Source organism: Pagrus pagrus (assembly GCF_965226575.1).
Source record: "Pagrus pagrus genome assembly, chromosome: 13".
NCBI lineage: Eukaryota > Metazoa > Chordata > Actinopteri > Spariformes > Sparidae > Pagrus > Pagrus pagrus.
In genome coordinates, this window is record NC_140197.1 from 1,114,854 (window position 1) to 1,130,945 (window position 16,092).

Sequence of the window (16,092 nt, forward strand, 5' to 3'; positions counted from 1 at the left end):
GATAAACTTTAGTAAGTTCTGCAGCAGCGATTTTGTCATCCTGATGTGATGAACGTTCGTGAAAAAATGAACTAAGAGAAGAGGCACCTGCTGCACTCCGATTGTTAGCTCGATGCTTGTCAGTGCTAGCATGTCTGTCGATAGCTGCTTTCCCTTTGCTGCTGACATCTACGTCGCTTCGACACAATGTACAAAAAAAATGAAACTCATCCTTTCTACTTTTTGTCACAAACCCGTGTTCTTTTACCCATTCCGGGTTAAAGGAGGTCTTTCGCTTCGGCATTTTCAGAATTTCAGTCCAACAACTGACGTTAGCTAACTTTACGTTCTCTGTCGCTGAGAGCTTGATTGACAGCCTGGTGGTAGCAACTGCGAGTGAGCGCTTGTTGTGGCGAATCAACACATGGCTCATTTGAATATTAAAATTAGCCATGTGTTGATAGGTCACAACACGAAAATGTAACCAATGAAATTACTTATTTTGATACAGCTTTTTTGACACATTTTTAGCCAATAAGTATTAAACTAACAAGGAAATGTGTCAAAAGGCGGACCTTTTTTGTTATTTTCTCAAAAGGAGGACAAATGAGTGTCCGGCTGCAGGCAGGGCATTTAAAAGCCGGACTGTCCGGCCTAAAGCAGGACGAATGGCCACCCTAATTAGTGTGAATGCTGACACAGCATTCACACTATTGTTCTTCTGGAATTTAATATTATTATTCTTCCGTACGTTTTTCGGCTCGCTTCTCCTCCTACAAATTTTGAGCTACAGAAACCATTCAACTATCAAAATGTTCAGCTCGTTAAGGACATGATGGCGTCTATTTTTCTTTTTTCTATCTTTCATACTTTTGGAAATGTTCAGCTTTTTCTGCCAAATTTTTTCCATTCATCCTTATGGGGATTTTTTCAAATTTCATTCTGCTACTGCTTCAGCATACATTCAGCTATAGAAACCGTTCAACTATTAAAATGTTCAGTTTTTTAAGCTCTTTCAGCCTTGTACTTTTCAGCTTTTTAGCTTTTCAGCTTTTTCAAATATTCAGCTTTTTCAAGAAAAAAATTAATATTGAAGCAAATGGGAAAATCTTCAAATCCTCTTCAAAACTCATCCACTTTCAACGTCTTCTGGTCCCTCATACTTTGAGCTAGAGACACCATTCCAACTTTAAAAGAGTCACAAGACCTTGCACTATTGGGCATGTATTCAGCTTTTTAAAATCTTTTACGGTTTTGAAATTATCACAGTTTTAGTTTGAAGGAGTTTTAGCTCCTCTTCTGGGTTTATAATGGGTGTGTATTGCGTGAGCTAGAGTGGGTGACATCATCGCTAGAGTGGAGAGCAGCTGCAAAAACTTAGTAGAAAAAACTCTCTTCAGCTTGATTTGGGTCCCACAGCTTTTACTTCACATAGACAATATATACATAGAAATGTAGGAAATCTTGTTGGCTTTCAGATGATGGTCTTATTTCAGATGTAGGACTTAAACTTTTGGCTGTGGAAGCCCTCGAGTGGCAAGAACTCCAGCAACTCCCCCATAAGCCGCAATGTTAATTTTGAGCCTAAATCTCTGGAGTGGAGCAGACGGTACCGGTTTTGTCTCTCGCTGTTGTGCCCTCATTTTTCACTCTACAGAAATAAAAAAGACATCACATGGTTCAGCAATGTCTCCTGTTACTCACTGTATACATATTTTGGCCATAACCATTACACTTTTTTCTAAACCTGCAGGTGTTTGGGAGGTGTTTTCCCATTCATTCTTATGGGGACATTTTCAGCTTTGGTTCTGCTACTGCTCCAGCATCTGTGCAGCTACAGAAACTGGCTGTCTGTCAAACTGTTCAGCTTTTTAAGCTCTTTCAGCCTATTACTTTCAGCTTTTCAACCTTTTCAACTATTTCAAATATTCAGCTTCATGTTCAGCTATAGAAACCATTCAACTATCAAAATTTTCAGCTTTTTAAGCTCTTTCAACCTATTACTTTTCAGCCTTTCTGCCTTTTCAGCTTTTGAAAAAATCAGCCTTTTCTGCAAATTCTTGACCATTCATTCTCATAGTTTTATGCATGTTTTATGCATTAGGCAAGTGTTTTCCAGCACATTCAGCAGATTTTGCGAAATCACTTCAGCCGTCAGCCTTCACACTATATTTTCGCAGGAAATACAATTTTTCTAGTTCACACTATTGTTCTTCCGGAATTTTTTATTATTTTTCTTCTTCCGTACGTTTTTTGGCTCGCTACTACTCCTACAAATTTTAAGCTACAGAAACCATTCAACTATCAAAATGTTCAGCTTGTTAAGGACATGACGGCGTGTCAATTTGGTGTTTCTATCTTTCATACTTTTTGAGATATTCAGCTTTTTCTGCAAAATTTTCCCCATTCATCCTTATGGGGATTCATCCTTTCAGCTTTTTCAAGTATTCAGTAGTAGCTTCATGTTCAGCTATGAAAATATTCAGCTTTTCGGCCTCTTCAGCTCTTTAAAAAAATCACCTTTTCCTGCAAATTCTTGACCATCCGTTTTATGCATTTCCAGCAGTACATTCAGCAGATTTTCCTAATTTTTCACTCCACAGAAATAAAAAAGACATCACATGGTTCAGCAATGTCTCCTGTTACTCACTGTATACATATTTTGGCCATAACCATTACACTTTTTTCTAAACCTGCAGCTGTTTGGGGTGTTTTCCCATTCATTCTTATGGGGACATTTTCAGCTTTGGTTCTGCTACTGCTCCAGCATATGTGCAGCTACAGAAACTGTTTGGCTGTCAAACTGTTCAGCTTTTTAAGCTCTTTCAGCCTATTACTTTCAGCTTTTCACCCTTTTCAGCTTTTCAAATATTCAGCTTTCTGCTTTTTCAGCTTCATGTTCAGCTTGAGAAACTTAAACTATCTAAATATTCACCTTTTTTAGCCCATTCAGCCTATTACTTTCCATCTTTTCTGCCTTTTCAGCTTTTGAATAATACAGTTTTCCCTGCATAATCTTGAGCATTCATTCCTATAGTTTCATGCATTTCAGTATGCATTTGCAAGTATTTCCCAGTACGTCCAGCAGTTTTTCAGAAATCACTTCAGCCGTTAGCAGTTACTTGCCACTTACACCAGTGCAAAGGTCCTGTGTGTGTGTGTGTGTGGTGTACAAACAGAAGGGAGAAGCAGCGTCACGTTAATACCAACAAAATGATATATTCAAGTATACACAGAGCTGAGATGGAGAAGTATTTAGTTGTGATTTGTAGTTAAACTAATATATTGTTTCCTTTCTTAGATGTAGAGGTCATTGACCGACCCCTGCGTTTTTGCCCGTTAAGTATGGGAGCCTACATAAACAACAAAGAGAATTAAGCACTGACAATAGACTTCTTAAACCGTAGACAAGTACCAGTGACTTCTTAAAAACGTGGATTGGTTAGAATGTTTTAGAATACATTTATTAAGACTGAACATGTGAACAATAACATATATTAATATTAAAAAAGGAACAACAGTAAGATTAAATTGAAAGAAATCAAACAGAACATTTTTAAACTGATTGTAACCCTCCTTTAATTCCCCCCTCTTTATTCCTCTTTTTCCACAATGTCTCATCCCACAACCATTGTTCCCTCTGTCGTTAGTCTTGATTTGACTGACCCCTTTTAGAGCAGGTGGGAAATGGGGTGCCACAGCTCCCTGATCTCACAAATTGAGTCGTCGTGGAGGAGCAGCTTGAACTCTTCCTCCTCTTCCTCCATCACCCCCAGGATGTCTGCCTCTTCATAGCGGTCATTACAGCAATCTGGAGCAAAACGTAAAGGTCATACTGATAGCATAATTCATAATCTCTTTTCCTTAAAAACATTATCGTGACTGTGAATCAGTCATTTAAAAATGTTTGTTGAGTTGGAAATGATTGTTTTGTTTGTCTGTGTGTAAGAATTCTGCTCTTATATATATTAATAAGGAGATGGCATTTATAAAACAACATTTTAGAACCTTACTTAATAGTTAACTTTACATATTACAGTTTTGTAGTACTGAGGGCAAACAAAAGACATCACAAGTGAAATGATGACCGAGATGTCGATGCACTTACATTTTACCCCATACTGGTCTATGGTCCCTTTCCACACTGCAAACACTCGCCTTAGTACAGAAAACATTTTGAGGCTTTTGAGTTGCTCCCCTGTAGCGAGGTTGATGGCCTCCTGTGTAAATGCTGTCACTCTAAAATATAACAGGATCAGATGACAGAAGAGGGGAAATTAGTTTTTCAAGGTTCTTAGTTAGGCAGCGCAGTATTTGAGAGTGCCAGCTACTGTAGTGAACTCACATCAATGAGAAAGACGAGTCTCAGCTGCATCAGATGGAAGTCCGTCAGCAAATCTCTCCAGCTCCGCACGAGTCTGTACTAGTTTCTTCTCAATCTGATCTTCTAGTCGAGGCAGAGACATCTACAAATCACACAGGGCCAAAACTTTAATGCATGAGTGGGTAAAGTGGTCCGTAGTGAACTGTGAAGCTGAAGCACCAAGAAGTATTTACCTGGATATGACGCACCAGCTCAAGTGTGAGTTTTTCAGCTAATTCAGGAACAGTGGCGTGGCCTTCGTCATAAAGAATGCTGCAACAAAAATAAGAAGTTACTGAGTGCCAGCTACACAACCCGTCAAAATCACTGTTAACCAGAAGGAATGAACTTACTGGAAATGCACATGATCTTTGAAGAAGGTTTCTCTCTTCTTGTTGCATCAGTAAGAGTCACCTTCTCTGTGATCTCCTTCTGACCCCTGCACTTGACGATCATGTAGCCCTTCTTCAGGTGGATGACCTCATTGTGGACGATGTCAACCGCCGTCTGTTCTGTGCCTTTGTCCACGAGATCAGGCTTGGTCAAGATACCTAAGAGAAAGAAAGACAAACAGTGAACTATGTAAAAGTAACTTGGCAAAGTGGCCCCTTTCCAAAATATGCTCTTTTTACCCAAAGTCCTCTCTCCATCACGATCCACCTCCTGTGCCATCCCCAGAGCCTCTGTGGTTGCAATGTCCACGTTGCTTGGAACAACCACCAAGCTGATAGTTTCTTGTTTTCTGATGAACTTCTGGATCAGTCTCTTTATCTGAAAGTATGAATCCATAATTAAGTTATAATCTGCACCATTATCAATCACCACTGTGTTTGGTTGTAATCAAAACATGAACGAACACATTATAAATCTACACCACCTTTAACTGTCCTGTAAAAGTCATTACACAAAAAACAATACTAGTACACCTATCTTAGTCATGGAAAGTGTCCTACAGATCAAATGATTGAGTAAGCCATATCTATCTATCTATTTATCTATATGGACATTCATAACTACCTCAGTACCAACTTGCACCTTATGTAGATACTGCCTATATCTCTTTTAATTGTATTTGTACCTTTATATTTCTCTATTTTAATCTTATTTTTTATTTTATTTTAACTAGCTGTCTGTTCTGTGTTGTGTTGTGTTGTGTTGTGTTGTATATCTGTTAAGTGTCGTGTTGTGTTGTGTTGTGTTGTGTTATGTATAACTGCTCCAAGTGCCTTGCCTTGAATTGCCCCCTGGCCCCCCTCACTCGCGTGCCGATTGCAACAGCGGTAAAATTGCCAGCGCGAGCGAACTGTCATCACAACCCATCTTCACTGGATCCTGATTGTCAACTTCAACCATGAACTTAGATCCTTTAATGACTGTAAATACTGTGTAAATAGTCTCATTTAACCTGCGGTTCCTGCTGCCAGACCTTCTTCACCTTTTCCTCCCAGACTTTTAACGATAACTAGCTTAATCCAGAAGTGCATTTATGAACACCAGGTTCTTTGGTGAACTGGGCAATTCAGCCAACACTCCTTCATTTTCAGCATAACTGTGTTAATACTATACATTTACTTTACGTGAACTAGGTGACAACTACATGTTGGTCGAAATTTACCATTGCTGACAGTCAGATAATATGAGATAAAGGCTAAACATAGGCCGAGTTGTCGTTAGCAGCATATGCTAAACTACAAGGTTTTCTCAGCCGGCCTTCACAATTAACTTCTATTACTAACGTTCACGTGAATTAGGACCTCGCAACGTTATAACTTTAGTAACATGGGTCATTGCGGCCAAAATGGTATATGGCAATACTTTAAATTATTATTATAATATATTAAGACCTTTAACTCAAGTCTTGACAGTAGGCAGCCATTTTGTCAACACTCCCGGGCTAAAACCATCAATGCAACAACGCGATTGGCTGATAGGTTTCCCGCTTCAATGAACCACATGATTGGCCCTTGGAGGGTGGGGGCGGGATGTATCATATTACTGCAATGGCGCTACGGACTTTTCTATTCACAATGCCTGAATAGCTCCGTCTCGTCTATATGGCGCTTGATAATTATTTTTTAATTAACGCATAGTCCATCACAACATTTAATCACTCAAACTATCGACTAAATTAGCTTTCTTGACCCGGGCTAACGCTAGCCTCACGTTAGCACAACTCGCATTACAGAGCCTCAACAAAATCGTTGCAAAATACAAATACTTAATTTATTTCAGGGAAATAAAAACTACAACTTGCCATCGAATAACACCTCATTAGAATTTAGCATCTTGCAAAACTTACCTGTGAAAGTCCTTTTATCGGACGAAAGTCCATTTTGTAGGGAGCTCGACTGCAACTGCGACGTCCAACGATAATCTCCACGCTGCACGAAGACACCAGGAAGTCTTAAAACAACCGGGTGCAAACAGGGAACAAAGGCATTGGTTCAGGTGTCACACCAAATTCTGTAACCACGTCACCCGTATTTTATTATAATGTATGTTTTCATTAAAATAACAATTACAATATTTAACTATATTGTCACTGCAATTGTTATCTGGTATAAGAAATAGTACAAATACACAAATGTACTTATTGTAAGTCACTTTGGACAAAAGCGTTTGCTTGATGTCCTAAATGTAAATGTAAATGTATAATATTCTATTCCACCGAAACCACAGGTACCAAAATAAAGTAAGATTTATCACATTGAACTTTTGTTACCATAAGACAGTGTCCAAAGTCTGAATAAACGAAATGTGCAGTAATATGTGTTGGCAGCTGAACAAAAAATACAAATACATTTTCTTTTAAAAAAGGTGGAATCCTTTATCAGGTCACAGATTCTGATAGGACCTCTTATAGGTTCCAATTGCGTCTTAAGTGTCTCACAAGATTAAAACTTGAAATTTCATGTTGTTGTCCTGATTCAGTTGTTTATTTAATTTCTCAATGTTTTTACCTTCAGGTGTGTCCTTTGTTATCACTGCTTCTCTACCAACTAAATACAATGACTTTTTGTAGACAATTTCTTTGACCGTATACAACCCAGATACTCCTATATACTGTCAGAAATACAAAAGCCCCCCTTAAAATAAAAATCTCATCTTCATCTTTAACATTATTTTTGAAATGCAATATATTACATATTACTAGTTACCTTGATTTTAAAGTAATATGTTACATTACAAAATTACTGTCAGCATAGAGTAATACATTACTTACTACTACTTTCTTTTTAGCTACTGTGAACAAATTGTCTAAATAACCCATAAAGAACAATTAAATAGCCTTGATGGATCTAGCAAGTCTGGGCCCTGTATTAACATGTTTCTAGAGTGTAATATATTTACCAAAATCTCAAAGAATTGGTCAAGTACACCGCCAGTAGTCCTTTGAGGCACTACAGCTTGCTATGTTACCTACACTAAAATTGCTTGTTTTTGCCACTGACAGGCTGAGGTTGTTATTCCAAGTGTCTCACAACAATATGGAAACAATTCCTACAGATAAAGATGTTTTTGTTATATATTAAGTCACTTTTCGTAACCAATAACACAAGCGTCATTCAAGGAGATGTCTCGCTCTGAAATATGACAAAGTAGGTTAAACGTATAGGTATTGATCCCTAAAGGTTCTCTAAGGGTAGTTTTTTCTGTTTTAAATCCCATAAACATGTTCAGTGATCCATTATCAATTGGCAGGGAAGCTTGCTATCTAGCTATATATGGACAGACAGACAGACAGACAGACAGACCCACAAGGCCTTCCATTTTCAGTTGGGCTTTTGACACTTAAAAACCACTTATGTCTTTTGTCGTTTCAGAATGGCACTCAAATACCTTTTGGAGACTAAATCACAGAATCTGTATTTCCGCCCACCCCCCCTGAAAATTTCAGTTCTAAAACTAATAGATTCCCCTAAGGTACTTTGTTGGGATTTTTCCCACAACACTGTCCGACCGGTTGCCACAAAAGCAAACAAAGTGGCAGTCTTGATAGATGGAAAAACTTGCACCAAGCTCACAATTTTCCCAAAATTCGGTGACAAAATTAAAGAGGGCCAGACATACATAATGAGGGGCCATGCAATTAGGGGCACTGACCCGCCGTACTTTCTAAATATGTGACTGCAGCCATGACTGTACCAGAAGAAATCCGACAACAAGCAGAGGCCCTGCTGTACCCAGCATCCCCTCTCACTCCACTAGATGAGTGCCAGACCTCGCAGGGCCTCATCAGTGTTGAGGGCCAGGTGCTTGAGGCAAGTTTTTTTCATGGCTTCTAGCATTAAGATGGTAAAGTGGCAGTGAGGGTCCATAGTACTATGAGGGCACTTTCCATTTACTCCTGTAACACATGGGTTTTGTGATACTAATAAACTTTGTGTCTGTGTTCAGAGGTTGATTGTCTGTTAGTTGATGAAACCAAGACTTCTGTTTACAATAAAACTAATTATCATAATGATATAAACTTGAGTTTGGAATATCATTATAAAACATGTGAAGTTAAAATAATCCATCTTTCATTCAGGCATTACCACTGAGGAAAGTCACAGTTGGTGGTGGCTTCGTCCCGCTGAGGAAGTTCACAATGCAGCAGGTAAGCTTTAAAGCCATAGGCATGGTTAATGGAAAGGTAGAGATGGGGAAGGGGAAGGGGCAGATGGGAAGGGGAAATAGAGAGAGTTGGAATGAAAAAGGGAGGATGAAAAGAAAGAGGCAGGATATGGAGATCAGACAGTAGAAGGGAGGCAGAGGAAGAGATGAGGAAAAGGAAGGTAGAGGAAGACAGAAGGAGAGAAGGAGGAGAAAGAAGAGAAGAAACGAGAAGAGAACAGGAAAAACAAATTGTGTGTGTGTGTGTGTGTGTGTGTGTGTGTGTGTGTGTGTGTGTGTGTGCGCATGTGCCAGCATGTCTAGCTCATATCCAAACTGTAGGTAGGATGTTCTGCATGCTGTTTCCACAGACAAATTGAGAGGAACTGATGCTGGATCAGTTCAGACATAATTAGGGGTTCATGGACAGGTAGATATAGGGAGGAGAAGGAAGGGGACAGAAGGGAGAGAAGAGGATGACGAGGTGACAGATGAGATAGAGGAAGAGGATGGGAGAGGAGGAAGACTAGCCAAAAAGGAAGAAGAGGAAGAGAAGGGGCAGAAGGACGAGAGAAGATGAAGATGAGGTACAGGAGGAAGAGAAGGGGGAAGAATACAGAACAGGAAGAGGAAGAGATAGAAGGGGAGATAGAGAAAGGAGGAAAGACAGTGGGAGGATGAAACGGAAGAGGAAGTATTCAAGTGTAATTTTATTTATTTTTTTGCTTTATTTTCAGTAATACACATTCACACAGAGTGTATGCATATATGTTCCAGACAACATGATCTAAATCAACACCAAAGCATACCAACTGTTCCAAAACAAACACAATGTAGAAAAGGGAGAAACAAAACATCCCGTAGGAAACACCCACAACAGCAAAAAATAACAAACAAAAACAAACAAACATACAAACAAGCAAGCAAAACAGACAGATAAACAAACAAGAAAAGACAAAAACTACAGCATCATTCTAGATTTTGGCCACCCCTACCTCTTTTTTAGCGTCCACCGATAAGATAGCTGATGGTGGGATATCGCTAGAGGCTTCAAGTACATGTAGCAGCCGTCTTAAGTTGAGGCTAAACGCCCTTTAACAAAACCACTTTGGTCTGAGTGGATTAGTTTTGGCATATATTTTTCTAGTCGGCACACAAGTGATTTAGAGAAAAATTTAACATCTGTGTTAAGCAGGGATATGGGGCGGTAGTTGTTACATATGGATGGGTCCTTATCTTTCTTCAAGATTAGAGTTACGATGGCTGTATTTACATCTCTACTGAGCGATCCTCTTTGTATTGCAGTATTAAACATTTCTAGCATCAGTGGTCCTAAGATGTGCCAGAATTTCAAAAAGACTTCCGGTTGGATGCCATCACTACCGGGTGACTTACCTTTATTCATTCTAGTTAAAGCTTGTCGAAGTTCCTCCAGAGTGAAGGGCGCCCCCAGCGCTGTAGACTCCTCATTTGTCAAAGTTGTCAAATTTAATTTATCCAAATAAGTATCCTTATCTAAGTCAGTAGAGTTGTCATCCGAGGTATACAGTTCTTTATAAAAGACAGAGAACCTTTGATTAATTAACTCTGGGTCTGTTATTATATCCCCCGTTTCTGAAACAATGGATGTTATATTTGTGGCATGGCTATCTGCTTTTAATTTGGTCGCTAAGATGCGACTTAACGCTCCCCATGTATATATTTGTTCACGTTAGTTCTATGTTTCTTAGCTTCAGCCATTTGTGTTAGTAATAGGTTCAACTCCATTTTTGTTTTTAAGAGGGATTTTGCCATTTCTTCTGTATAATTTGTTTGTTGATAGAGCTCCATCCTCGATATTGATTTCTTCAAAACGTTTATTTTGCTTAGGTTGTTTTTTTTCATCTGTAATAAAAGTGTGTTGTTGAAAAAAATGTTTTAAAAATGTATTCCTTCTTCCATCTTTGACAGGGTAGTGACAAGATTGACATCTGCCTCTGGCTGGAGGCAGCAATGGAGCAACTTCATGTTGGGGAGATGGTTACACTGACCCACCTGAAAGCGGCAAATAACAATAGCCTGCACTCCACCAGTCACACCACCTTCAAGGTACTGTCTTGTTTCTGTTTATTTTTTAAACTCAGTTTTAAAGCACACAACCTTTTTTTCCTAATTTTATGACTTAGAACCAAACAAGAAAAAGTTACATTTTATTAGGTTCTGAAAATAAAATCAACAATTTCTCTATGAATGGAGTGTTAAAATATGAGTTAATGTTGATCAGAGTGAGTTAATGAGTGTTGAGAAGAAGGTCTAAAAACCCTGCTAAGCCTACTGCCACCGCGACCTCACCCCAGATAGGCAAACAAAGAGAAATGGATGGAATTTAAACACATTTTTCTGGTGTATTCAAACTATATTAAATAAAAGCCTCATTTTACATAAAAGAAAGTGTTTCATGCAAATGTTTAGACATTTCAGCCTTAAGATTAAAGCTAATTTAGGTGAAAATGCTAGACCCAGAATGCAGAGGCTGGAGGCAGTAGAACAGTTCAAACGTATTTATTTACAAAAATAGCTGTGACACTGAGAGGGAGGAGGGCAGGCAATGAGGGGGAGTGGTCTGGAAGTGAGGAGGTGAAACACACAGGAGAGGAGGTGGAGCTGAGCGGGGGCAGGTACTGCACACGAGAGAGGAAAAAACACGAGCATGACACAAAATAATCCAAGTGTTTTGCTCAAAACACTGCAGCAAAAGCACACAAGACACGTAGCAACAATAGAAATACACAGATTTGCAAAAACTCGAGGGTACAACACAGATATAGTCACTATGCAGGATGGAACAATCTGGCACATAGGTAGTGAAGCGACCAGGTAGATCTAGCAGGAGTTGATGAGAGACAGACGGCAGGTTAGGGAGAAAGGAGGGGGAAACAGACAGGGGAGAAAACAGTAACAACCGACCTGACTGCCACGGCAAATCATTTCATGCAGGCAAAGAAAATCTGTTCAATTTGTTCTTCTGTTTAGGAAAGTGAGAATTCTGATTTCATGCCATATGTTTATTTCATCTCTCAACAGAAACCAGAGAAGGTGGAAAAGGAGGCCTTACTCCTGGGGGTGATTGAGAACAATCAGGAAGGGTTCCTCCAAGTGCTTCTCTCTGACGACTCCATCCTCGAGATCCGGAGGGAGCTCTGGAGTCCGATTGCCCCCCTCCTGGAAAAGGGGTCAATTCCAGCCCAGATAGCATACGGATGTGGGCCATTTCAGGCAACAATCCGGCACTGTAGGCATTCTTCTGGCCCGCACAAAACAGATGTGAGCCTAAACTGGCCCATGTGGTAAATGCTAAATTCGGCCCTTATATCACAAAACAAATACGGCCCATCTTTGGCAAGTACGTGGCAGAGTAGGGAATGGTTATTCTGTAAGTGAACCAAGGCTTGGCCACATATGGTTCAGCACACGTGGCCCACCTTTGTTGAAACACATTTTGGCCACTTTTGGCCGAAAGGCGGCAAGTAAGCATCGACTAATCTGGATGTGAGCCTAAAGTGGCCCACATATGGTTCAGTAACATGGTGGGGTCCATACTTTGTGAAGTACAAATGTGCCAGGACAAGAAAAGACAAGACAAGTTAAGTTAGTTTGCTTCTCTCATTGAACCGCTGTCCACTATTCAGGGTATGGGGGATAACAGGACCCAAATGCAGACTCAAATGGAACAGTTTATTATTTTAGAAAGAGGTAAATAAACAGGTAATCAAAGTCCAACAGAAATAAAGTAGCAACAAAAGAGTCAACGAGCCTAAGTCTCGGACAGGGGAAAAAACAAGGAATCCAAAGTGCAAAGTGCAAGTAGATATTCCTTTTTCGGTGGAAATGTTCCATGATGGGCATGATTGGCAAAGTTGCAGCATGAACAACCTGCAATATTGATTCTCACTCATTCTGCAAGAAGCTCGCCACTAATGGAGCCCCTGTCCAGCTTCTTTGCTGGCAGCAGTGAGAGGACTGAAGACTTTTAGGCCTGAACTGCCTTAATTGTGTTCTCCACTATGGAGGTGAGAGGAGAATTTTATCCAAGCTAATGTCTATCATGAACAACACATCCCCATGGCAAGCCCGAATGTTGCACCCATGATACAAAGAGAAACAAAACCGTTCATAAAAATCTGAGAGAAAAAAAGTTAACACAACAAGCGGATGGTGAATTCTGAGAGTTGTTATCCGTCTGATACCAGCAGGAATTACATACAGCAGGCATAGTCAAGTTTAACTTTTTCTTCTCTTAGTGCAATATTATCTGTCAGTATAAATAATCTGCCGACTGGGATGAATTTGTTGTTTGTTGTTGATGAAAGTTAATTTATAAAAATATATATATATTGACCAACAATTCTGTGTTTTCTCTGATTTCAGTATATGCATTTTCATGTGTGGCCAATGGAATGTCCTTCCAGAACTTATTCTATGTACAAATCCCTACATGTTCTCATGCTTGTCAAAGCGCTGGTTACTGAGTAAGCGAGTTTGCACACATTGTTGAGTTACATGTGTGTGTATACATGTCTGGTTATTAATATGTGTATGAGTGTGGTTATTAGAGGAGGATAGTTGGACTGTTATCTGTGTATGTATTGTGTTTGAATGTGTGATAAGAGTAAGAGAGAGTATGTGCTGTTGTGCACTTCATGATTTGGTGCTCTTGTTCCCTGCTTTTACTAGTGTATTCAGTCTATTTTTAAAATATTATGGTCATCATGTCACTCATATTTCAATGATTTTAATACTGTATCTGCTTTAACTTTACCTGCCCAGGGACTACAGGCGGAAATGAGCAATTGTTGCTATAACCTGGCTCAAAGCATCTCTTCTTGTCTTACAAGATTAATGTTTTTTTGTGCATTGTCCCTGTTTTAAATAAATAAATTCAATTCAATTCATTAAATGCACAACATACTGTACGTTCCTTGACAGAGTGTGCCAATAAGAGCATAGCCTAGGCCAAGAGTGACAGTTTATTTGTGAACAGAAACCGCTCCTACCTGCTCTCTGTGTCACATAGAAAATGACTGGCAGGTCGACACTGGAAAATGTATTGACCTACATTTACCTGAACATATCACCCACAGTGACAGTTTTTTTTGGGGGGGTTTTTTTTTAATTAAGTCAACGCTATTAAGTCTGTAAGGATCGTATCTTTATTCAAACTCTACTTTCCGTTATGTTTTTTTTTCCGCTTCAAGTTGGAGTTTTCCAAAATACGAGTCTTTTGAATGCATCATATTCGAATTGACGAAAGGGAGCAAGGGAGCAGAAAATGCGCGAGCCGGAGATCCAGGAGAGAACAGAAGTCACTGTGAGGTGAGTCCCTGAACAAAAAATAAATGAATGAATTTCTGTGGGAAACATTTAGCTCTTATTGCTGGAACTTCACATTGTTTTGTCAGGTTGCCAGTGCTGCAAAAAATGTTAGCTAGTTAACAAGGTTAATATGACCAGGCAGACGTGACATAGGTGTTTCCCATTCATAGACCATGGTGTGGCGCAGCGCCACAGAACCAAGACCAAGCGCCACAAATTGATTCTGCTCTTTTTTTCTATCAACGCAATATTGTTCTGTTCATTCATCTCCGCGTAGCGCCGCTCCGTTTTGGCATTCTCTCTCTCTCTCTCTCACACACACACACACACACACACACACACACACACACACACACACACAGAAGCGCATGCATAACAGCAGTGCTTGCAAACCTGTGGGAAGCACTGATACAGACAAGAAAATAGTTTACATGGAATATGGAAAAACTTTGAAATGGTTAACAGTTACAATTATTCAGTTTATGTACTATTATGCACTGTTTGAACTCACATGTTCCTCTAAAACAATGCTGTGTTGTGAGCAGTTCAATGGCCAGTGTAAACACATTTTGGCTGGTAATATTTCATATCTTACCTTTTTTTTTTTTTTTTTTACCTTACCTGTATGGCCATTTCCTTGGTTTGGCTTCAACTCTAACTCTACATCCCCAGGAAAAAAAACACATGTTTTCTATTTGTCTAAAGCGAAATGTGAATGTGTCTTTTGTTTGTTTGTATGAATTTATTTTTGTGAAGTAAAAATACCCATTTACTTGTGCTACATTATGCATTTTTAATTACAGTGTATTATACTGCCATGATGATTTTTACAGTAAGTGTGCTTATTGTTGTTACAGAAATTTGCTGTTGGAAATACAGATTATTGAACTCATTAAAGGTAAGCTGCTCTGGTGAAATACAGAATTCTTTTTTTACAAATGCCCACATTGCCCTCATGTTGTTTACCTTTGCACTGTCCCTGTCAAATAAACAAACAAATAAATAAATAAATGTACTGATATACTATATGATGCATCAATGTATAATACTTGTTTCTTTCTTTCTATTTCAGAGTAACATTCTGCTGCTGAGCTGCACAAGTTGCCAAACACCAAATAGGTTAGTGATACTGTAGTGCCATGGATAAAGAACAGTGGAATACCACACGCAGTAATTTAAGTTAACTTTAAATGACAAGCATGAGCTTGAGGTTGAGACTGAAGAGGAATGCAGTTTTCAGGATGAAGCTTCAACCTCGGAAGCAATCGCTGATTCACCACCAAACTTTGATATAGACAGTGGAGATGGTGGATTAAGTTGTGATGATGATGACAGAAATGATGTTCATGACACAAGGGATTTAGCAAGTTGTTTGAGAGACTGGAGTACACAATTTGGGATTTCGCTGATTGCTTTGTCTGCCCTCTTGTCTATTCTGAAAGTTCATCATCCTTCATTTCCCAAAGATGCCAGAACATTGTTAAAGACACAGATTTGCCATGCTGTTAGTTCCTTGGATCGTTCCACTATTTTGGGATACAAAATATGTTCACTAAAATATTTCAGAGACTTGCATTTATTGTTCCAGACAGTCACAACTTTAAATTGCAGTTAAATATTGACGGTCTACCAATTTTTAAAAGTTCAGCTGTTCAGTTTTGGCCAATCTTGGGAATTCTGCAAGGGTTTAGTCCGAAACCTGTCCCAATTGCCATTTTCTGTGGCAACTCAAAGCCTCAGTCTTTATCAGAATATCTAAGGGATCTGGTTTGTGAACTGAAATCCCTGAGCAATGGAGTTGT

At 39.2% G+C, this 16,092-nt stretch overlaps 1 protein-coding gene across 1 annotated transcript; it reads right to left on the minus strand.

Annotated features, from left to right (window-relative positions):
• Positions 1–3,590: 3,590 nt before the first annotated feature.
• Positions 3,591–6,695, minus strand: LOC311267434 (interferon-induced GTP-binding protein Mx-like). Its single transcript, XM_084370509.1, has 7 exons — positions 6,642–6,695; positions 4,975–5,113; positions 4,696–4,893; positions 4,537–4,615; positions 4,325–4,445; positions 4,088–4,218; positions 3,591–3,790 (listed from the first exon to the last, which is right to left on the minus strand). The coding sequence occupies exons 1-4, from the start codon at positions 6,672–6,674 to the stop codon at positions 4,575–4,577; spliced, it is 411 nt and encodes a 136-aa protein (XP_084226635.1). The 5' UTR covers positions 6,675–6,695; the 3' UTR covers positions 3,591–3,790; positions 4,088–4,218; positions 4,325–4,445; positions 4,537–4,574.
• Between the last annotated feature and the right edge of the window lie 9,397 nt (positions 6,696–16,092).

What these genes read in the sequence shown, in the direction of transcription:
- LOC311267434 (XM_084370509.1), bottom strand. Translation starts at nt 6,674, where the DNA reads ATGGACTTTCGTCCGATAAAAGGACTTTCACAG. An exon ending in CGATAAAAGGACTTTCACAG is followed by an intron (nt 5,114 to 6,641) that starts GTAAGTTTTGCA and finishes TCATACTTTCAG; the next exon opens with ATAAAGAGACTGATCCAGAA. An exon ending in AAAGATCATGTGCATTTCCA is followed by an intron (nt 4,616 to 4,695) that starts GTAAGTTCATTC and finishes TTTTTGTTGCAG; the next exon opens with CATTCTTTATGACGAAGGCC.